The sequence below is a fragment of the Myotis yumanensis genome, unplaced genomic scaffold (genome assembly GCF_028538775.1).
Source record: "Myotis yumanensis isolate MYYU_CA2020_CCGP unplaced genomic scaffold, mMyoYum1.0.hap1 SCAF_8, whole genome shotgun sequence".
NCBI lineage: Eukaryota > Metazoa > Chordata > Mammalia > Chiroptera > Vespertilionidae > Myotis > Myotis yumanensis.
Genome location: NW_027223759.1, coordinates 15441529 through 15465387, shown reverse-complemented (window position 1 = coordinate 15465387; position 23859 = coordinate 15441529). Strand labels below are relative to the sequence as shown.

Here is a 23859-nt window from a genome sequence, read left to right as displayed (position 1 = left end):
AAGGAAGACAGAGAGGAGGCTAACATTGATTGAGTACCCACCACATATCAAGGACTGTGCCAGGAGAGGTTTCCCCACACACACTGGGGAACTTAGCTGACTACGATTCACCTTTAGTCACAAGTTAAGGGGAAGACCTCTTCTCATGCTGTTGCTTCCTACTTGGAATGAACATTTATAATCTAGTGGAGGCTGAAACTCACCAAGTAGTTGAACAGGATGTGAGATGTTTGAGCAGGAAAGTCTCCAATGTTCAGGAGAAGTTTACGCAGCATGTACATTAATTCATCCTGAAAGAAAAGAATTCTACGTCATTCAGCTGCCATGCTGTAGGCAATAAAATTCACTTCTTGAAAAGTAGGGGGATGGATATTCCCTACTTTTGCCCACATTTGACTTCCATTTTGTTCAACATTTTAACATTGTCTATGTGATATTTGTGACACAGTATTTAAACCAACTCTAACACCTTCTCCTAGGAGCTAATATATGAAATCACTGAGCAGCAGTCGGACAACTTTTTAAAAAATCAAAATTTTGACTGTGTCTGCAGGTCACAGGCACATCATGGGAAAGTGGTATATTTTGTCAACTCTATTTACTATGGCTGCCAGGTGTGATGAAACATGCGGGGAACTTAGGGAAGGGAATTCCTAGAAACTAAGTATTCCCACCTGAGCTCATTCCCGAAGGGCGGAGCCTAGCCCAGAAGACCAGAGAACCTATGTTGAGACACCATTAAGCAAACCAGGTTTATTGAACTTCATAGTTCTACTTCCGAGGTTTTGAGTGAAACAGATAAAGCTAGGCCAACAGAGGATAAACAAAAATGCAATTAACCTTACCTTTCATAATGTAAACTTAATCTTCCAGCAAACAGGACCATAACATATAAATGGACATAATTTTCAGTCATCAGTGAATTTTACCATTGCTCAGAAAACTACTTTTATTTGGCACAGTCTTATTATAGGGTGATCAATTAAATTAGAATTTTTGAATAAAGAGTTTCAACATATTCTAATAACCCTACCTACATCTATCACAGTCTATCATGCAGAGTCAACAGATGTTCTAAGAAAATTATACTGAATTTAATCTTGGTTTAAAAGACTGAGAATCTGTTCGGTATCTTAGGGTCATCAGAAGCAGTGTATCACACACTATGGAGACATCAGTTAATGGAGAAATTAAAAAGAAAACAACAAAGTTTAACATTGCTCATCCTTGTCATTATCAGGAGACACTGATGTTTCATGCACAGCATTATGTAGCCCATTGCTTGCTTTTAACAGTGTCCACACACATAGCCACACATAAAAAAAGAGGACTTTACTTGTCTATTGCTGATGGTCAGTTTTTCCAGAAAATGTCGAAGAACTGTTGATGGATCTTCAATTAGACAGTTCCACAAGACTTGTTGGGCCACAGCACTCACTTTAGAAGAGAAAGAAAATTGACCATTTGTCTTAAATGGAAATAAACCTATTAGATAAAGTATTCAATCAATTTACTAAGCTTTAATTAGTCTCTATTGTTTTGCCTTAAAGAAGTTCTGCAAACACCCCCCCAACCCCCCCCATCATTACCAACCATGGGTATTTTCATTTAAAATAATTTTTGAAGTTCTTTCAGCTGAAGTGTAAGATTTCATTGTTTTCAACAACAATGTTGTTTGCAGATGTTATTGTCATTAGATTGTAGCTATATCTTTTGCCCTTTTTTTTTGGGGGGGGGAGGATTTAAAAAAATCTTAAGCATGTTTTAGAACATTAAGAATATTAAACTGTTACAAATGTAAATCATCTCTACCTCTAGTTTATCATTTCATATTGCAATTATTCTCTTTGGGTAGTATCTCTGGAAAGATAACCAAGTGGAAAGATGGCATTAGTGATGTGTAGCTAATAGCTAAGATTTCTAAGGTGGCCAAAATCACCATTTGATTTCTAGGTGGCCAAATAAGTGTTCTGTTCTCTGGTCATGAACAATGTCCCTGGACCCAGCTACTTAGTTTAAATGCAATTTTTTAGTCATAAAAGTAGAGAGGAAAAGATAGTGATAGTGCTAAAGTACAGTATAGATTTACAGTACTGCAAATCTATAACTATAACATATGCATAAAACAACTCAACATGTGGCCAATAGTTAACACCTTACTATCCTATACAGGGGAACAGTGTAAGTATTTGGTTTTACTAATAAAACCGTACCTGCTACTCCATCTTCCCGCACCTCCCCATCCTCCATGAGATGAACAATGGGGAGCACTGCTGCACAGATGCATGCTGGGAACACTGCCTGTGGGGGCTGAGGCACATGGTGGTTTGGCGTGTGTTCCGTGGTGTGCTCCTCATCTGAAGCAGGAGACATAATCGAGGTGCTCTTATTCAGTATTGTAATTCTAGTGCAACAACACTTCTCAGTTCAAGACCAGTTATTTAACATTCTTTGGTTTATAGATATCCCAGCATCATTTGTTGAAAAGACTATTCTTTCCCCATTGAATTTTTTTGGTACCCTTTTGAAACATGAAATCAATATAAGTATAATGGTTTCCTTCTTGTTATTCAAATCTATTCAGTTGATCTTCATGTTAACCCTTATGTTAACACCATCTCCATCAGCGTTGGTCATTTTTTTTTTTTTTAAATATATTTTATTGATTTTTCACAGAGAGGAAGGGAGAGAGACAGAGAGTCAGAAACATCGATGAGAGAGAAACATCGATCAGCTGCCTCCTGCACATCCCCCACTGGAGATGTGCCCGCAACCCAGGCACATGCCCTCGACCGGAATCGAACCCGGGACCCTTCAGTCCGCAGGCCGACGCTCCATCCACCGAGCCAAACCGGTTTCGGCTGCGTTGGTCATTTTTAAAATTTCCCCTGGGTTGTGTAACCATTGGTTTCTGCACTTTTTAATATGATTTTATAAATGAGTGATAAAATTTGCATAACCATGAAGCATAATTTCTGTATGACTTTTCAATGGCTTTATGAATCAGAGATGAAATTTGTATAATCATGAAGCAGTGAGTCCCAGGCAGCTGCTCATTATCAGGGAAGCATATCTTTTAAATTCTTGGGACTGAAGAGCATCACATTTCCCCCCTGGAATCAGATTTCATTACAGAAGTAGCAGGGGCTATGGTCTTCCTTTGGTTGTTTCATGATTCCAGAACAGCTTCTTAAAGCATCCTACTGGGAACTGGCCACACCCTGAAATACCCTGAGTAGATTTAAGAAATACTGATGTGTGTGTCCCACCCTTAGAGATTCTGATTTGTAATGTGTAGGCGGAGTTTAAAACTGTTAACTGGCAATTGAGTCTACGGAACCCTCAGCAACAACTTATAAAGGACAATTGCTGGATAAAATCAATGATAAATTTTTTAGGCTACCACTCAATACAATATTTTTTTTAGAACTTCAAGTCATGAAACAAGCTATTTAATGAAGGCAGTGTAGTATAGTGAAGTGAAATAATGTTAACTGGAAACTGTTTCAAAATCCACATGTCATGAGGAATAAATATCATATTTGTAAGAGGACACACCTTCAGCACTGACAGCCGAACGCACCGACCAGACTGACCCTCGGCGGAAGGAGTAATTCCTGTGGGAAGTACTGGAGGTACAGGATGGACTGACAGACAGTCGGCGGGATGCCAGATTGGTGACTTCTTCTACTGGCAAAGAATATGGGGAACGTGAACTTTGGTTTCATAACAAAATAGCTATCATCACAACTCTAGCTGTACTTGCATTATAAGTGTATAGTGCTCAAAGAGCATAAATCTTAAGTAAGTTAAAGTATACTTAGAAAAGGAAAAAATATATACAGAAAGACAAAATTCCTCCCAAAGATTCCACAAAAGCAAGGCAGAGAATCACTGAATTTAGAATGGTTCCTAAGTCATTTTCTGATACCAACCAACAAATTGTCTGTACTTCTGAGGGTTGAAGGTAGTTAACAGACTCATCCCATTTTTAATGATAAAAGATTGATTGCATCTACTTTTATAAACACTCTAGATTTAGCTGTTTCCTGAATCTCAATCACTGCTTGGTCCATTTTCATACTGGTTTGTTCAGTGTGGCTAACATTCACCTCTTGAAACAGGCCGACTGTGATCATTTAGAAAACGAAAATATTTCTTTCTTCGGACAGTGTCAGGAGGTGAGACAGAGAGAGATAGAGGGAGCATATCACCTTATTTCACATAAAATTATCAATGTTTCTTTTAAAGCAAGCTCTTTCCCTTTCCTGTGACTCAGCCCCCAAAAACGTCCTATGTGCAGAGGGCACCTTCTTCTTCTGGCTCTGAGTTGGGTGTGCAGGTGGGCTCGTAGCAAGCCTCCTGGGTGATGGGGATGGCAGTGATGAGGCTGGCTTCTCGGCCAAGACGCTTCTTCTCTTCCTCCTGTTGCAAGTTCTTTAAGATGTGTTCTGCCCTTTGATGGGAACGGGACACAGCCCGGGCTGAAAAGGATTTCTATGGAGACATGAAGGCAAGTTTATTGAATAGCAACTCTTCTGTAAGGTCACAAGCATAAAGAGTGTTCCAATAAATTACACAAATATGGTACTCTGTCCTCAGGAAACATTAGTGCCTCCATCATATGATCTAAGTTCCTGGAGATTCACTTGTTTTTCTACCAAGTTCCCAGGTTGGTACAACTAAGCTATTGTTTTTCACTCAATCAGAATAATTCTTCAAGAATGTCTGTGATTTCTGAAAAAAAATCCTATTTCACCTTTAGGATTTGGGGTGATATCAATGATTCACTCTTTAAACATTAAAGACAAATTATTTTTAATACTCTCTACATTTTTGAACTGGTTTTAAATGAAGGTCATTTATTTCATAAGGTTAATAAAAGAGAAAGTCAGAATCGTGGAAAGGAGGAGGAAAGAGATCTACCTCTCATATAAACCCATTACTTATGTGATTTATTTCATTTTTTAATCTCACATATCTACCACAGTATAAACACATAATATCCTATATAATAAAAGCCTAATATGCTAAGTGTCTGGTCGACTGATTGGCCCTTCAACCAATCAAAGTGTAACATGCTAATGATATGCTAAGGCAGCTCAACTGCTCACTATGATGTGCATTTACCACCAGGGGGCAGACAATCAACTGGTTGACCAGTCACTATGACATGCACTGACCACCAGGGGGCAGACACTCCAACCAGTAAGTTAGCTTGGGACTGAGCAAGATGGGCCGGACATGCCCTGGAGTCCTCCCGCAGTCCCACCTTGGCTGGCCAACCTCCCACATCTCTCCCTGGTCCCAATCGGGCCCTGGTGGTATCCCTCAGCCTGGCCTGCACCCTCTTGCAATCCAGGACCCATAGGGGGATGTCAGAGAGCCAGTTTCGGCCCTCCCACCAGCCAAGCCAAGGGACCCACCGGTGCACAAATTCGTGCACCAGGCCTCTAGTTTGTAGATAAATACATTAACACAGTGTAAATACTGAATATTTGTAGAAACAAAGTTACTGATGGAAATTATGAGAATTGCTGGTGTTATAAATTGAATGTAAAATTTGACTTTATTTACCATTGGTTAAGGCATAATAGATAAAGACACAATAAAGGAGAATACTTTCACTCTGCATAATGGCCATTCTATTTGTGCCTCAATCATGATGTTTATGCTGAGACAAGTCAAGGGCTTTGGGGACAGTCAGTGGTCTCAGAGCAGGGCAGTGATCACAGGAGTTCTTCGCTGCCGATATGAAGTAATGTTTATGTATAATAGTTATTGCACATTTCTTTGTTGCCAGTGGTCATATAGGGGTTTAGAGACAGACAAGAGTTGTTGGTCACTGTTCTAAAGGGCTGCATTCATAGAAGCCCCTTTAAGCAGGATCTTAACATAAGACTAATGGCTTCATATAATGAATGGCACAACAGCAATTTAGGACATTTGATGGGCTAAATAGCAATTCATTTTCAGAGTCAGAGTTAAGATAGTTTAACCAGCGCCGAAACCAGTTTGGCTCGGTGGATAGAGCGTCGGCCTGCGGACTGAAAGGTCCCAGGTTCGATTCCGGTCAAGGGCATGTACCTGGGTTGCGGGCACATCCCCAGTAGGAGATGTGCAGGAGGCAGCTGATCGATGTTTCTCTCTCATCGATGTTTCTAACTCTCTATCTCTCTCCCTTCCTCTCTGTAAGAAATCAATAAAATATATTTTTTTTTAAAAAAAAGATAGTTTAACCAGGGCACTTGGTTTGAAATTCACTGTGAAGGTGGAGTACAGAATGTGATTGGCTCAAATGAATTCATCACCTGTGTGGGAGAAAAATCAAAGATCTTTATGCCAGTGTTTCAAATGATGAAATGATTGCACATCTGGGGTAAGAACCAGGTATGACATTCTCTTTGGCATAAAAACCATCAGATACAAAGGCACTGTATGCAAAATAATTAAAATAAAAGATTTTGATGGGTAGAGGTCAAACAAACAGTTCCCCAAAGAAAACTTTAATGTCTAAAAAATGTATGTGTGATATGCAATATGTTTAACCTGACTTCACATATTCAGCTAACTTTTTAAACAAGCTGGAATAGAAACAACAAAATAATTTTTTGTGCCATTCACAATGGCATTTAAAAAAGAACACTAGTTAATTGGAATAAAGGGGCACTTTCCCATTCTATTATATAAGGTTAAAATGGTACAACCTTCCTGGAGATATTTTGTGAGATTATCAAAAGTCTTTAATATTGCCCAGCCTGCATGGCTCAGTGGTTGAGCATCGACCTATGAACCAGGAGGTCATGGTTCTATTTCCGGTCAGGGAACATGCCCAGGTTGTGGGCTAAATCCACAGTGTGGGGCATGCAGGAGGCAGCCAATCAATGATTCTCTATCATCATTGATGTTTCTATCTCTCTCTCATTCTCCCTTCCTCTCTGAAATAAAAATATATTTAAAAAAAATCTTTAATATTTATATACCATTACCCTAAATCCTATACTTTTGTAATCACAGGTTTGTGCAAAGAGATGTGTTTTTTTTTTCTATTTTTGTTTTATTAAAAATTTTTCTCTACATTACTCTTGTAATTTAGAAAAATGATATTTAAAAGGTAAAAAAAGTGTTATTTTGAAGATTCATTTTTTCAAAAGGCACTTGGCTCTTGTCTATAAAGAAAGTGTTCTAAACTTAACTATTTATAAATTACCTTACATAGAGCAGTGGCCTACTAGAGCAGCCTAAGACCTGAGGTCCAACAGTGATGATTGTGAGGATGATACTGGGAATCAACCAGATGAAGAATGGACTCAGGTCAAAACAAGGAAACAAGAGCTACCAACTCAGCACTTTTTCTTATTTTTCCAGGGCCAATATCATTAACTTTGGGGTAGCTTATGTATTATAAGTTTAAAACACTTGTTTTATAACAAATAGAGGCAACAGTGTTGCCTTTGGCCAAGAAATCAACTCTTAATATCTTTATAAGGTGGCTGCTGCTTTGATTATAAAAACAAAACTGTGTTGGTTTGAAAGTCTGCAAATGTTCATCCAGGTGTCCGTTCCTCCTGTGCTATTCACAAGAACAAAAGACCTTTGTAGCTGATTTTCTGTGTTGTTCTTATGTTATTATGACAACAAATAAACATACGAACACATTCCTTGTTCTTCTCTCTCACATGTACACCATGAAGCCTGGGGGAAAGAAAGCGCCCATTACTCACAGACTGGTCTTCATTAATGGGGTCCTGGACACTCCCGCTGCACTGAGGGACCCACGGGGGGTCAAACATGGGGACAGATGGCATTCCAAGCACTGGCGAGGGCAGGGTGAAGTTTATACTGGGAGGCGGGATCTGTTAGTTGATATCAAAAGAATGAGGTGAGTAAGATGAAGAATAAGTTTGAATGACTCAGAAGTATAATTATGACATAATCTTGCAGAGCCCAGGATGTTATAGAGCATAGGATGAACCACTCTAGGGTTCGGTTTACTCATTAATCAAATGAAGGGTTTCAACTAGATGGTCCCTATTCTTGTTAAACACCCCATCCTCCAAAATACATCTATCTGTGTATATATAGTGAAATGTCTGGATGATTATACACCCAACTTTTAAGTGCTTACCTCGGGGGATGGTAGTGATATCCAGAGGTTTACAGAGATTTGATTTTCTTACTTTATGGTCTTCTATATTTTATTTTTTAACAATAAGAATTCATTCATGGATGAGTTAAGTTTACTTATATAATCAGAGAAACACAAAAAGAAGCATCTCTTGGGCCATACACTGCAGACTTGATTCAAGGATTTCAACAATGCTTGGGTGGGGTTTGTTAATCTAATTCCCACCTGGGAAGGATCCCTCACCTTGAAAATCTGCTGTGCTCCCTCCTCCATCCGGGGCCAGACCTGATAGCGAAACCTCCAGAGTGTGTGGAACTTGAGGACAGCGTTCAGCCTCTGCACCGTCTCCGGGTGCTGGAACTCTGACATCAGCATGTCGGACACAGCCTCGGGGACTTTCACCGCACACAGCAGGAACATGGCAGCTAGAGACAGTCAGCCATTCATCAGCCACATGTCTTTTAACTGCTTGGTTTCAGGGGACGGAGAGAAGGGAGAATTGCCCCCATCTCCTGAAAATGACTTCTGAGCTCATCAAGCCAGGCCACCAGCATCGGCAAAAGCAAACCTCAGTCACTGGAAACCAAACATCATCCTATGTGCCAACCTCAGTCTTCTGATATCTGGGGTGAGGGCAGCGACAACATGACATTGCAATAGAATAACTCATTCTATGCAAAGTCTGCGTTGGCTCACAGTGCAAAGTGAATGCCAGAGGAAGCAAGGGAGACTGCATATTGAAATATTCCTTTTAGGAAGTGGCTAGAGGCACCTTATAATAACCCAGGGACAATATATAAAAATGTCAATTAAAAACTGTCTCAGTTACATCAGTTGGGTTAAAATTAAAATCTACCTTATAGACTGTTTTAACTTGTACCCTTCCTAGAGAAAGAAGAGATTGAGAAGCTGAAAGAGATTTAATAAATCATATTACCATTGCTGTTTTTTTAAAATATATTTTTATTGATTTCAGAGAGATAGGAACATTAATGATGAGAGAGAATCATTGATTGACTGCCCCCTGCAACCCAGGTATGTGCCATGACCAGAAATTGAACAGTGACCTCCTGGTTCATAGGTAGATGCTCAACCACTCAACCATGCCAGCTGGACTTTTTGTTTTAATTTCCAGGAAATATAAATGATAATAAGAGAAAGGTCAGGTGCCATGAGTTATAAAACTAATGAAAAATGAGAATGTGCATGAAATCAGATATGACCAAACAGTTTTAAGAAACGAAGGTTGACTTGACGGAGCCAATAAAAGCCTCTTGGAAAAAACTGGCCTGGTACCTTGCTTACAGGGTTCCCTGCAGGCTTCCAGGTGAGTGAGGAAGAGCACTTCCTGGTAGGCCCAGGAACTGGATATCTTTGGGACTTCAAGAAGAGAGAAATTTACCGAAATACTATATAGTTATTGTAGGTGAAGTCCGATGGTGAGTTTTTGGCTTGGTTTCTTAGTCTGGAGAGGCTCTTAAAAGTCCAACCTAAGATTTCTTATGAAAAGTTCCAGGAAAGCACATTTAAAAAGAGGTCAAACACTATTCTCATTGCACTCATATAAATGATCAACTTTAACAAGACTAGATTTATTTTGCAAACAAATTCATCTTACTGTGATAGTCTTTGATAGAAATAAGGGTGGTTGTTGATGAAAAAACATGTTTCGGTAGAAAATTATAATACAAACTTGTAGATATCAGATTCTAGGCCTGTTCATTGTCTTTGAGGTTTTATTACATATCTATACATCAAACTGGATCCTGAATTCGTATAGTTTCCTCAAATATCTCGCCTCAACTCTCCTAACAAACGTTTCCAATTTTTTCCCACCCTCCTGACTTGGAATCACTAAAAATAAAGACTGCCCTTAAATCTGTGAGAAATGAAGCATTTTAGGTCCTCCTCACTATACAGACGGCGGCCAAACTTCAGGGACTTGAATGTTGGCTCTACATCCTCCAACTAAAAAGAGCTCCTCCAGATTCTTGGAACTGTACGCCCGAGGGAAATCTAAAATTCAAGTTCACTAAGAGGTTCCTCCCCAGAAGCAGACGCCATCTTGTGGCCAAACAACTCTCCCATGATCACAGATCAAGGTCTTCATCCTTCTTTTTATTGTTTTGTGCTAGGAGGGGAATGGCTGGATCATATAGCAAGTGTAGTGACAAGATTTCTATGTTATTATTTTTAAATTTATTTATTTATTTATTCTTTTGATCCTCACCTGAGGATATTTTTCCATTGATTTTAGAGAGAATGGAAGAGAGGGAAAGACAGGCAGAAACATTGATGTGAGAGAAACACACATCAATTGGTTGCCTCTTGCATGTGCCCTGACCAGGGCCTGGGCTGGGGAGGAGCCTGCAACTGAGGTATGTGCCCTTGACTGGAATCGAACCGGAGCAGGCCGAGGCTCTATCCACTGAGCCAAACTGGCTAGGGCTAAATTATTTTTATTGTTGAAATATTACAGATGTCCCCTTTCTTCCCCATTGACCCCTTCTAGTCTGCCCCTGCCCTCCGCCCCAGGTCTTCACCACCCTATAGTCCAGTGATGGCGAACCTATGACACGCGTGTCAGAGGTGACATGCAAACTCATTTTTTTTTTGGTTGATTTTTCTTTGTTAAATGGCATTTAAATATATAAAATAAATATCAAAAATATAAGTCTTTGTTTTACTATGGTTGCAAATATCAAAAAATTTCTATATGTGACACGGCACCAGAGTTAAGTTAGGGTTTTTCAAAATGCTGATACGCCGAGCTCAAAAGGTTTGCCATCACTGCTATAGTCTATGTCCATAGTTATGCATATATGCATATAAATTCTTTGGATAATCTCTTCCTACCCCCCCGCCCCTATGAAACTTTTATTTCTTTTGCCTTTTCACCACTTGATTTTTGGACCTTAACTCTGGCAACTCTTGCTGAATCTACTGCTAAGGCCATAGCTGCACAACAAAAATCCCTGAAGTTTCTTGCTAAGGAGGTTTTAGAATGATTTCCTTATTGTCTGTGTCACAAAAATACCTCACACTGTATGGGTCAGCACCTCTGTATTGTAGCAAATGCAAGAAATTAACAAACAGGCCAACTGGCTCATGCCCTTTCAGCTACCTTCTTTGATTTATTTGATACCACTGGTTTGGTTCATGGAGGGCCCTGGCTAAGGAGTATACTTCCAGTTTCTTGGTATTATCCTCCTAATAGTTACCACTGAGTCTCCCTGGTGTGCTATGTCCTCTTAGAGGTCTGATATGCACTCTCACAGCTATCAGTGGCACATCACTGTGCTTAGAGACACAGAAATAAAATGAACAAAGAGATGAACAGCAAAAACAATGCTTCCACAGATCAGACAACATAGCCTATGGGTTTCACAATGAGACAAAAGCAACTGAACTCTAATGGTGACTGAAAGTTGGTGCTAATACCAAATTTTTTATCAATATCTCAGATGAGAAGGTAACCAAAAGGGGGAAATTTGTTAAATTAATTAAACAAGGAGGCCATTATAGGGGATGTGGCTTTAATGCCATGGGTGCCTGTGTAAGCAAACCAAAATCTTAGCCTGATAATGCCTCAAGGATATAAATCAATACACTAAGGAAAACCAATCACAAACAGTGGACTAGGCTTTAAGTTACAGCCAGTCAATAACCGTCTTACTTTGCTTCTGTCTTTTCTCTATAAAGGTTTCTCCCTGAGCTCCGGTTAGAGAGCACCTCATCACTTCTGGTTTGGCACTGCTCAATTTGAATTGCATTTTTGCTCAAATAAACTCTTAAAATTAAAAAATAGTTTCCTAGATATAAATGAAAAATGTAAGTGGTGTTGTCCTATTTGTGTGAAAAAGAAAACATGCAATACCTACATACATACATACATACATATGCCTAGTGTACCCCAGAAGGGTCCTGAGATACTTAAAAATTTTTGCCTCTGAAGAAGTGGACTGGGAGTCAAGGGAAAGAGTTACACTGTTACCTTCATACCTTTTTGTGTTATTTGAATTATCACCTTGCGTATTCTGCAATTAAAGTAAGTATATAAAACTAAAGGAATATGTTCAAAAAGCAGGAAAAAAAAGTGAAGAACCCACATTTTGCACCTACTGCCTTTGGACATGTCACTTAAGTTTCAACAAATTTGTTTTGATATTGTAATTTGGATATAGAACATGGCTCGCATAAGATTTAAGAAAGCAAATGATGGTGGTTCATGGTAACTGGGCAATCGAACAAAAGGAAGAATTTGATTCTTTGTGAAATATAGAGACCATGTAGGTTCTGGAGAAAACCATTCTCTATAATTTGGTGACACCCTGGGAGAGACCCACTGCTCCTGTGCAAACTATCCAGTGAAATGGAGAGGACACCTAGAGCCATGCCTGCCTCACTGCAGTGCATGGCTCTGTTCAGTCCTAACAACTGCTGTCCATCTGACCTCGGAGTGCAACTGGAATAAATGTGTCTCTCTCTTGTTTAAACACCGGGATGCGTGGCAGCAGGACCAGGGTTCCAGGTGGTCTTTCCTTACCTGCCGCCCCAGCCATGTGCTCATCCATGCTGAGCAGGAGCTCCCAGGCAGCTGGCTGGATATCCCCATACATCTCCTCCGTCAGAATTGGTGCTGCCTTGATGAGCAGAGATAAGGGAGCAGGCGACAGGCTCATCACCTGGGAAAGATGGAAACCATGGCTTCACATGTTTGACTGCTCTTCTCCCCTTGAGCCTTGTGTGACACTTCTCCCTCAGCTTCCTTTAAATGACCTTAGAATACCTTCTAAAATGGGGCATATTTATTGGCATGGTATATTATAAGTTTTATACCTTATTAGTTGGTACATAATTAGGAAAAAATAATACTAATTTTATGATGCTTTCACCATAAAAATGACTTTGCAAACACCTAAGGAATAAACTGTAGAATAAGTACAGCTCTAGGAGAAAAATGAGTCTCCAGCCAACATATCTGTGCTAAGAGTCCTGATGGGATATATATATATATATATATATATATATATATATATATATATATATATTTCAGAGAGGAAAGATGAGGGAGAGAGATTTCAAAACATCAATGATGAGAGAGTATCATTGATTGGCTGCCTTTTGCACCCCCACACTGGGGATTGAGCCTACCACCTGGGCATGTACCCTGATCGGGAATTGAACCATGACCTCATGGTTCATAGGATGAAGCTCAACCACTGAGCCATGCTGGCCAGGCCAGATGGGCTTTTGAAGCATCCTGTTTTCTTTCCTGTTAAGAGTTGATTTCCACTGAAAACTATGAGCAGTCTCTAATTTACAAAGGAGTTCTACTGGAAGTTAGTTTTCTAAACCAGTGCGAATTTGGATGACATTTTGCTCTTGAAATACTATTATACCTTATGGTTACTACCCCTGATTAGCTCACAAAATCCTATTTAATCCATTATTTCAGATAATTTAGGCAATCAATATAGGTTCCAAGCAAGTCTAGGTCTTTAACCATTATTTTAAACACTTTCCGGAAAATCATAAAAAGTATTTCTCCCCCTATGGGGAAATGTATTATGATTTAGAGCTTTGGTTGTAATAACAATATATCGAAGTGTCAAGCACTGAATAAGTAGGTAAGAGTACTATTTTATTTCATCCATGCAATAATCCTTTGAGATGGGTCTAGTTATAATCCGATAGGGGATGATAACTAAGATGGAGAGAAATTAGGTAAGTTGCCCAAGGCCTGGTGCCAGAGCAGCAGATGTGGGATTGGAGCCCAGATACTGTCATTCCAAGACCTGTGAGCACCACCACCACACACTAGTGAGAAACTAGCTCCACTGGTGGAGGGAGAGAGGGGAGAAGCATGGTTATAGCCATACTCCCCAAACCTTGTCACAGTGGAAGTTGGCTGTCTAGCAAGGAGGGGTATTTTCCTTGCACACTTGATGGCACCCTAGCTCATCCATTAAAGGAACCATCATGTTGACATGGTGCCAGATGGCACCGTATGAACCAAACATTAGCAAATAGGGTAGCTGGAGCCCTCTGCCTGTCACGGCTCCATGACTGTTTCTGATCCAGTTGCCAATACCTGCAGTCTGATGTACTTCAGCATCCCCGAGTCCTTTTTCCCTTCCAGATTGGCATCTGAAACTCTCTTCTTCAGAGAAGGTGTCCTCAGGCAGGACTTGTCTGAGCACTGAAAAGCACAGGGGAATGTCACGCAGAGTGCTGTGCTCGCTCCCCAACCCGCAGCGCAGTGTCCCCAGATTCTCCAACAACCCTCCTCCTCTCATGGGAAAGACGAGTTCAGGCCTTTTGGGGTGCCACACTCCTTGAAAATTAAATGCAGGTGACTTTGTAATAAAAAGGAAGCATAGGGATATGTATCAACAGGTCTTCTTTACACGAAGGAAACGGGATCCAGAGAGATGAAGTAACTCGGCCAAGTTGCAAAACTGGTTGTTAGCAGAATGAGAAAAGAACAAGGGCCTCTTGACTTTCATTTTAGGGCTAATTATACTCCACCAAGCTGTTAAAACACAAAGCTTTTAAAATATGAAGTCGGTTAAAATCCACTCTACCTAGGAGTCCCTTTACAGGGTTGGAGATTACAAGTCGACCATTCGGTCACATAAGAATGAAACCATTTCAGGGAGGCGTGTTAGAAAGTAATAATAAAAAGACCCATCTAGGAAGCACGAGTTCAGAGCATCTATGATCTAGGCCTGAGTTGCACAGGTAGGCTACCTTCTTTAAAAAAAAGCATGCTCATCTAATCATCCTTTCAAACTGGTACCTCCCCCAGGGTCCAAGAATAGGCCTGACTCATCTGTGTAAGCACAAGGAGACAATGTCTTCCCCTGACTCCTAAATGCCACAGAATGGAGTGGACGGAGCAGCTGGGAGAATGATCGGGTCTCAACGGTGACAGGTTCTTGTTTATTTATCCTGAGACCAGCTTCCTCCTATTTTTGCACTCCAGGCTGTGCCAAGAGGGATCCATCCCTTTGCACAGAATAAGTGCTCATTTGTTTTTCCAGTGCCATGTCAATGAAACACTTTCTCCCTCCATGCCAAAGGACAAAACTGAGCTCCTTAAGATTTTTGAACAGTGTGCTACAGTGTTATAGATGGAGACATTTTGAAAGGGAAGGCAAATCTAAAAGTACATGCATGTTCCAAGAAAGTCTTTCAAAAGTCTGACAAAAAGACCCAAGACAACACATCTATTATATGACTGGTGTGGAATGAACTTTTTAAATGAATCTACTGGGAAATGAATTCGAAAATTTTGCTGTGTTTTCTAAAGGTAAAAACTTGGAAGCACATTTTTGGGAACACGTATCATTTTGGGAGAGAAATCCTGCATTTTTTTCTGTGAATGAAAAGCAATAAACAAGCACAAATACCAGCCTATTTTTTTTTTATAATTTGAAAACTGTTTTAAAATTATGTGACAATCATTTTCCATGTAAATACAGAGAATGATTGTCACATGTAATTTTAGAATTTAAGAAAGTGGCACCTCTCTTTTATTCTATTTATACAACAATAGAGGCAAATTGCAGGATATCTGGAAAACACACACAAAAAACTATATAGAAAAAAATAAAATTCCCTACCCTGTGAGGGTCATTATTGGTTTCCTTTCAGCCTTTTCCCTCTTTATGCATCTTAACCCAACCGTGAGGATGGTATGTATATGGCACACAATTTGACAAGTTATTTCACTATGACCTTATAATGAATATTTCCCAGGTCATAGCAATTATTTTAAGACATAAATTCTTGAAATTTATAAATATTTCACTCCTTTCTCCTTTGTCTGGATTTTTTTTTAATGAAAACTTACCTTACTTATCAATATTTAATTTAACAAATGTTATTCAGAATTTTTGGAAAATGTGACTCCTTTCTTCATCAGCAAGCACTAATTGAACACATACTCTGTTTAGAACATACCACTAGACAAGGTACAGATATGTAGGAAAATCTAGTAATTCTTTGGTGAACTTGGTATATATCTGGTAGTTTATAAAACCGCTCGAGTTTGGAAGTGCAGTGAAATAGACTACCAGATGCACAGTGAGTCTCTGAGCACTGAGATGCAGAGGAACAGGTGGGTCAGAGTGAGATGGGTTAACAAAATGTACTCACTGCCACACACATATTCTACCATAAAACCAGCCCAAAAGGAAATAGGAACAAACTACCGACTGCTCATAATACTTGACTTTATTCAGAAGCACTGCTTTCATTCTTGATTTACTGCCCACTCTGTTTTCACTTTGGCTCTGAAAATGTGGGCATTGTTCATTCACGTGACAGAATCAGACCAGGCAAATGGGAACATCATGAGAGGGAAAAACAACAACAGAGCTTGAACAGGAGGCGGCATTTTGGAAATAAAATGTTTACCACAAAAAATTCAATGCATCTTTGAGCTCTCCACCCATATGACTAATTTAAATAAGTTAAGAAGAGAGGACACTCACTTCTTTCCTTTCTCTTCCCTTTAAGGAATGCCAGCAATGCAGAGAAACCTTTCCTGCTGCTTCAGCCCAGTGTCCTGTTTGGACCAGAGCGGGAGGGCACTCACGAAACACCCCAGCACTATGCAGCCCACTATCATACCCAGCACATAGTATGGACTCAGCATGGGCCATAGGTTCTTTAAAAATTTAATAGACAGATGATGGATGAATTAATGAATTCAATTCTTCAATTGAATGAAGAATCAAAAATGCACAAGTAGATGCCTGTGTCATTTAAAGAAAGGAGGGAAGAAAAATAACATTGCCAATCCACCTGCAGTATGCCCAGTGGTTAGGGAGATCAGAAAAGGCTTCCGAAAGGAGGGGGGATTTGAGTTGGAGTTTGAAGGATGTTTGGGTTTGGTCATGTATGGATTTACAGGTAAGGGTACAGTTGGAGCAGATATGGCAGAAAGAAATCTCAGAGTGTGTGAACAATGTACATTCATTTTAGGCTGGTTTACTTTTACAACTTCCAATATATATGGTTTTCTATTAAAGCTAAGGAAGTTTTTTGTATGTAGGAGAGCTTACCTAATGAAAATAGGTTTTCTTTGAATGTAGTGTCATTTATGTATGTTTGAGGTATATCTGTCTATATACATGTCTGTCTCTATGCATACACACAAACATGCGTATGTATATATTTTTCTTTTATGCCAGCATGTAGCAGTTCATGCAGTTTGTTACCCACATTGGTCTATTCCCCACCTGCTTTCCCCTCAGAATTTGTGTAGTTTGAATACCATGAGATGCAATAGAGTCTAGTTAAAAGACTTTGATATCCCATATTTCTAAATGAAAGTCTAGATGAGTAGGTTATAGATGTGAATTGTGGACAACCCCATCTTTCTGAGCCTCAACTTTTTCATCTATAAAATAGGGAGAACAATATCTCTTTCACAAGGTTCGTAAGAATCCAAAGCACTTTGTTAATTATATGCATCTGCCTTATATCCCCACATAGATGATTTAAAAAAAAAACTAACTAAAAGATCCTATCCCAGAAGATGAGTTAGCACACTTAAATGAGATGCATGAGATACATATATTTTTCTTTAGGATCTTTTGTATTATCAAAAATTTCTTCAATGAACCTGTGTTGCTTTCATAATAAAAAGCTGTAGTTTTTTAAAAAATCCCTTTATAGGTGCTAAAACATTACAAATTGCTACACAACTCAACTGTGAAATTTTTGTTCTTGCTCATATTCTCTAGCTATTTGATTTGTATCTAATTGTCATTCCCCCAACCCACCAAACCTGGCTTGCAAAAGGTCCTTGCCTCATACTTCTTTATTTTTTCATGTCTCCCAGAATGTCTGGCCTAATATGGCGCCAACAGCAGGTGCACAATGAATGCTTATTGAAATGAATAGGTATTATATAAAAACTCTTTGCAAAACCACTTGGGAGAAGCAGCTGCCTGGGCAGCCAGTGGCACTCAGTCGGGCGTCTTGGCCATCATGCCTGCTCAGGGGCAGGTGGGCAACCCAAGGCTTTCCTGGCAGGAACAGGGCAGCCCGGCGGCTGACTTCATCTTCTGCCAGCTCAGCTGTCAGGAAAGTGCAGCTGAATGCTTAGAAAATGTAATCGTTTCTTGGAGGAGTTTCTAGGTTTGATTTGACCTAGATGACTGTGTTATCTATTTATCTGTGAATAGTTGGGCCATTTATTTCTTAATAGCACCTAATGGTATCAGTTTCCTATTGTTGCTTTAACAAATGACCACAACCTTCATGTCTTAAAACAACACAAATTTACTATCTTACAGTTCTGAAGGTCAGAGGTCTACGACGGATCGACAGGGCTGCATCCCTTCTGGAGGCTTTCGGGAATCATTCATTGCCTTATCTTTTGCAGCCTCTGGCTGCCAGCAGTTTTTGGCTCACAGCCCTGCCTCATTCTGGTCCCTATGTCTGTTGTCACATCTCTTTCTCTGCCTCTCCTGCCTCTTTTTTTCACATATAAGGACCCTTCTAATGGGTCATTCAGGTTACTCTCCCAATTATAAGATTCTTTATTCTCATAGTCGAAATTCCTTTTGTCACATGAGGTAACATATTCACAGGTTCCAGGGATTAAAATGCAGACAACGTGGGGGTATTATTCTGCCTACCACAATAACCTAATCCTTACCACCACCCCACATGTTCATATTTACTCATAGAAATAAGACAAAAACCTTGGAAATGATTCCATGTTTGTTCATGGACGTGAAGACCAATCTTTTGTCTTTCTTGCACTCATCTTCTACCTTTGCTCAGAATCAGGGAGACCTGTAGCCTGTGATAGAACTACAGTGATCCGAAGTTTTTATTTCCAGATGAAAGATTATTAGAACATCACTTTCCCTGAAACTGGCATATTATTGTACTGACTGATCATTCACTCACCTCTTTCTGCTTCTTGCCCCTGAGAGCCACGTTGCTGTTGTTGTTGCTCTCCCGGAGGGAGTCCACGGTGTCTCCATACAGCAGCTTGATGGCCCTGACCAGCCGGGCACAGGAGCGGCTGTGGTGCAGGTAGCAGTGTGGGTGGCAGTAGTCAACATGGGTGCAGATAAAGCTTTGCTGATTGCACAGCAAGATCATGACCTGAAACACAGACGTCTCTGAGACTCAACCGGGCCACCAGAGTGCACACAGAATTGGAACATATATGTGGGGTGGGAGATGGAAACTGAGAACATCAATGTTCCTTGATGGGTCCTGAAACCACAATGATTCAATAATTCCCATAAGAGAACAAAGAGGTATAAGCCTTAATGTACTCGGCTTTTTTTGCTACCTCCATTCACACTTGATAGAAAGATCTTTTGAAGCAATAAAAGTTTGTAATCTTTAAAAACTTAAAATGATTATTTTGAAGAATATGATTTCCATATGTTTTCAAATGAAGATTCTGACCTTGAAAGACATCAGAGTATTTTTTCAGCTCTTCTATTTTGGAAGGAGCCAGATAGAAGAGCATAAACTGACAAGAAGTTCTGCCCTAAGGGATTTGGCTGACCTTTGATAGCTGTGGGATGGTCTTTAACTCCAGCCCCCCTTTATGGAACTTGAACACAGTTCTGCATCTTCCACCCTAACCTATGACCTTCAGCTGGGCCTTGAACTCCACTGTAGAGTTTTCTTTCCTCTCTCCACAAATTAACATTTTTCTTTGTCTTTTAGGCCAATCTAGCACCTTACTTGTGGCTTGATCTGGCTCAAATCCTCACATCTCCTAGACTTCCCAACTTAGATTACAGAAAAGAACTCAGTTGATTTAAAAATAGTTATTTTAAGATAAGGAGTGAACTCTTCAGTGGCTTCCCCAAAGTCACTAGCATTCCTAGAGCCACAAGGTTAGTCACATATGCATAGAGTAATCCTCTAGATGCTTCCACCCTTCCTGAAACTAGAACCCACCCCAACCCCTAACCTGGGAGAGACTACGTGCCATACTGGATGGAGAGCAGACTCAAGACCAGCACCATGACCTTGCTCTCAGTATCTGTGATAACCTGTATAAAACTGGTCATGATGCCTTGCCTGTGTCACTCAAGCTGTGTTGACCACCAATATAGCCAGCCATTCATGATTTTTCCCTGACCTCAGGTGACCCAAAAGTCAGCCATAACAAAGAACCCTTGGTCTTAGTTAAATTTAAAAGGAATAGTACCCAGCAGCACACCACTCATAGTGAATACTGAGAGGTTCCACTGAAATATAAGCCTCTGGTTTTTCTTGAAGACTAAATTGGAATGATGGCTTTAGTATAATCTTTTGTCCTCCCATCATGGATCTTTCCAGGTTCCCAAAGAAATTGATCTCAGGGTTCTTTCTGAGATTCCTACTCACATGAAGCCACGACATGTTCCTGTGGTAATTCTCCTCTGTGCCGGCAGTACTCATTCCTTCTGGCTCAATGCTGGGCTCGCTTGCACTCCACGGGCTCCCTTCTTCAAAAGAAAAATACCAAGAGAGGTTATGTTGTTCGGTCTCCTTGGAGAGCACGTTGGTATGGTACAATTCTCCATGCTTTTGAATCCTAGGGCAGACTACCAAGGCCCAGTGGGTTTCAGGGCATAGCCTCGATTTTAGTGGAGGAATATTAATAGGAGCTGTTCCCTTCACCATCAGCTGTACTGGCAATTACAAAGACATTTATGACCCCTGTTAAGGTGGCTTCCATGTTTAGACATGGGAGCAGAGAAAAAACAGGGTCAAGTCCTTGAATTGCTAAGATGAGCAAGTTATTGGGTGAGTGTGCCCAAATGCATTCCAGACTGCCCAGACCTCGCAGGTAGAGTTGAATAGGGACACCAACTAACCTGCAGTGGCCACAGAGAGTGCTACTGCCCCCTCCACTGCTGTGCCTATGGATGGTGCTACTGTCCCTAACACCACCTGGCTTTACTGGCAGAGCTTTTCAAAGATGGGCAGGTGCCTTGGAAAAATAAAAGGAATTTGAAAGCAAATGTGTCTAATCGTGGACAAAAAGGATTTCCTTCTGTGGGAACGTATGCAGGAGACACCTCTCAGGAATACACTACTTAGTATACTAAATAATGAAGCTTTGTCCTCAAATCTAAAAGCTTTCTTGGGTTTTCTCTATGACAAAACTATGCTTCTACCATGGCTATTTTGGCTCCACTGGTCAGGCTTAATTGACCAATTCAATTAATTGAATATCCGCCCCCCCAAACTAACTGATGATATTGCTTCAGTTTCAAACCTGTACCAAAAGAAGTCATGGGGTTTCTTCTATTGTCTCCTTAAAACATAAGCTGAATCTTATAGACATAAATTAGCTATTTTCAAAGGCAAGGGTCCGTGGGTGTAGAAACGTTTCCTATTTTAAACTCACTTCGAATAGATATACTCAGCTGCTATTTCACAGGCTCGATTGGTCATTTATCGATAGTTCCTGACTGATTTCTGAAACAATTTCACCTAGAAAGGAGACTTTTCTCTTTTGCTTCTCATATAGGGACTGAATGACAAAGAAAGTGTGCTTCAACTTTTACGTAATAGTTAAATTCCAGGCAGTTAGTGAGTCCTATCAGCATGCCTGCTTAACCTTCTTCCTTTCTATTAAGATGATAACCAGAGCCCATAGGACTAACACATTTTGGGATTCAGAGTCTCTTTGGATCCTACAGTGACAAGCTCCATCCCCAATGCTCTGGTTGTATAAAGACCTCACCTTCAGGTGTTTATCTTCAGAGCCTCCCTTCAGAGTAGGCACGGAGCAAATAGAATTATTCCCATTGTTTAGATGGAGAAAAATTCCTGAGACGCTGACTTGCTGAAGGTCACTAACTGTCAGCTCTAGACAATCGCCCCTCTCTGATATTTTGGTTGCTTTTAATGGGAAATAGAGACTTTAAAACACAGAGGACCTTTAGCTAGCTGTCCCCAAGGGAATACCTATGTCTTGCTTTAAAGAAACATCTGGATTTCAAAAAACTGCCCTTGTCACTAAAGTGTCTTCTCTCCCAAATAGATACTCTATGTCCTCATTCCTCAAACTGTGGACCTTGACCCACAGCGTCAGCTTTACGTCTGGACTCTCAGGGCCCCACCCCAGACTGAAACAGAATGGGTATCTTATCAAGACTCCCAGGTGACCCATGTGCCCACTAAGGGTTGGGCAGCCTTGCTCTAAGGATAGTATGGTTTTCAGACTGAATGAATGGCTCTGCCCTCCACCTTTGAATGAATAAGAAAATGCACTTTGGCTGTTCAGGATTTGGGCCCTGTCTTCCTACCCCCCACGTCCCTGCACACCCCACTCCTCTCTGTTACCTAGGTCAGTGACAGTGTCCCTGCTCTGGGACAGCTGCAGCTCCTCAGCCTCAGACTCTGAGTCCTGCCGTGATAACTTGCTGCTCTTTAAGCTGCCGACCCGGCGAAAGCTGGACAAGGAACCCCCCTTCTTCACTTGGAAACTGCGGGTTCCTTTAATCTGGAGCAGGCGGGAGCCTCCTATCCTGTTCTTCCTGCTGGGAACTGCATTGAAAGAATAAAATAGGGCTTTCCCCCCCTTAGGGTTCCCCAGCCAGTGCGAGGTCCAAGCTCTCCCCAGCTCGTCCCTGATCAGCCTCCTCCCTGGTGGCCTGGATGGGCATCGTGTCTGGACAAGGAGCTTCCCCCACGCCCGCAGTCAGGCGGGTTTGCTGGGCAGGCAGGAGGCTGGGCCCACCAGGAAGGGCTGGTGCAGCTTCTTTCTTGGACACATAGCTCATCGGTGCTGGGAACAGCCTGCTCCCTTGCTGGCCCAGGGTTCACAAGCATGAGTGTGCCCTTGCTAGGACTGTTAGTACATTTCCATCACATTATGGCTTGACTAAACAGAACCACAAACCATTTGTTTTTGTTTTTCTTTTGAAATGGAACCTGCAGAGTCACGTGAGTTATGCAAACCCCTTCCTTTTGGAATACCTCATTAAGAAATAAAAACAAGAGGTGCTTCGCTCTCCAACAGTCAGCAGTGTGTTCCGCTCGGCTTGTCAGCAGAGGCACTAAAGGATGTGTTTCACTGGGGTGCTTTGGGTGAACATGAGTGGGACATGGATCCATTCCCAAGGCACCTAGTGATTTTACAGCATCCTCCTCTCAGTCAGAAGGCTGGGTGAGATGTGAGTCCAAATGTTGCAACACCCTGAGCCAACCTTACAGTCTCTATCTACCAAGGAGAACATGCATTATTCATCTTTCGTGTTCTGGAAGAAACAGTCATCAGTGAGGAAAATAAAAGGGTAACAAAAAACATGTTAAATCTTTAAAACTTACTTTTTAAACCCAAAGCACCCTTACTTCTCATTGTCATAGACACACCTCGTTCCTTTCCTTTTGAAGATGTTGTGTGGGTACACACTGATTTTTGTAAGATTGGAAGAGCGTTTGCAGAGTCTAAAGTCATTATCACGAGGGGGTCATTTTTGTAAGCTTTCCTTATTAAGACATGAACAAGATTTCAAATGAATTATTTATGGCATAGCTATGGATATTTTTAAAACTCCCTATAGGGAAGATTGCATTTTAGTCTCACGTTTACTCTCACTCACAGGAGAGTTAAGCTGTGACTGGGACAGAACTCACACAGCTCTGTAAGATGTTAACTAAATGTTTACTTTTAATGCCATGTAAAGGAGCCCAGAATAATTTCTGTTGTATAATGTGAAATGTTTAATCTTTGATTA

General features: G+C 40.7%; 1 protein-coding gene across 5 annotated transcripts in view; it reads right to left on the bottom strand.

Annotated features, from left to right (window-relative positions):
• The window catches only part of UNC80 (unc-80 homolog, NALCN channel complex subunit), a 173137-nt gene that overhangs the window by 57477 nt on the left and 91801 nt on the right, over nt 1–23859 (bottom strand). For 2 of the 5 annotated variants that reach the window (XM_070422035.1, XM_070422036.1), the window contains exons 27-38: nt 22463–22666; nt 20513–20613; nt 19064–19264; nt 14223–14330; nt 12675–12813; nt 8372–8553; nt 7725–7856; nt 4311–4497; nt 3559–3690; nt 2214–2357; nt 1337–1437; nt 204–290 (exon numbers count right to left, since the gene is read on the bottom strand). In XM_070422035.1, coding sequence (XP_070278136.1) covers nt 204–290; nt 1337–1437; nt 2214–2357; nt 3559–3690; nt 4311–4497; nt 7725–7856; nt 8372–8553; nt 12675–12813; nt 14223–14330; nt 19064–19264; nt 20513–20613; nt 22463–22666 — 1718 coding nt within the window. The remainder of the gene's footprint in view (nt 1–203; nt 291–1336; nt 1438–2213; nt 2358–3558; nt 3691–4310; nt 4498–7724; nt 7857–8371; nt 8554–12674; nt 12814–14222; nt 14331–19063; nt 19265–20512; nt 20614–22462; nt 22667–23859) is intronic. The other 3 variants (XM_070422038.1, XM_070422039.1, XM_070422037.1) reach the window with 2 other exon arrangements.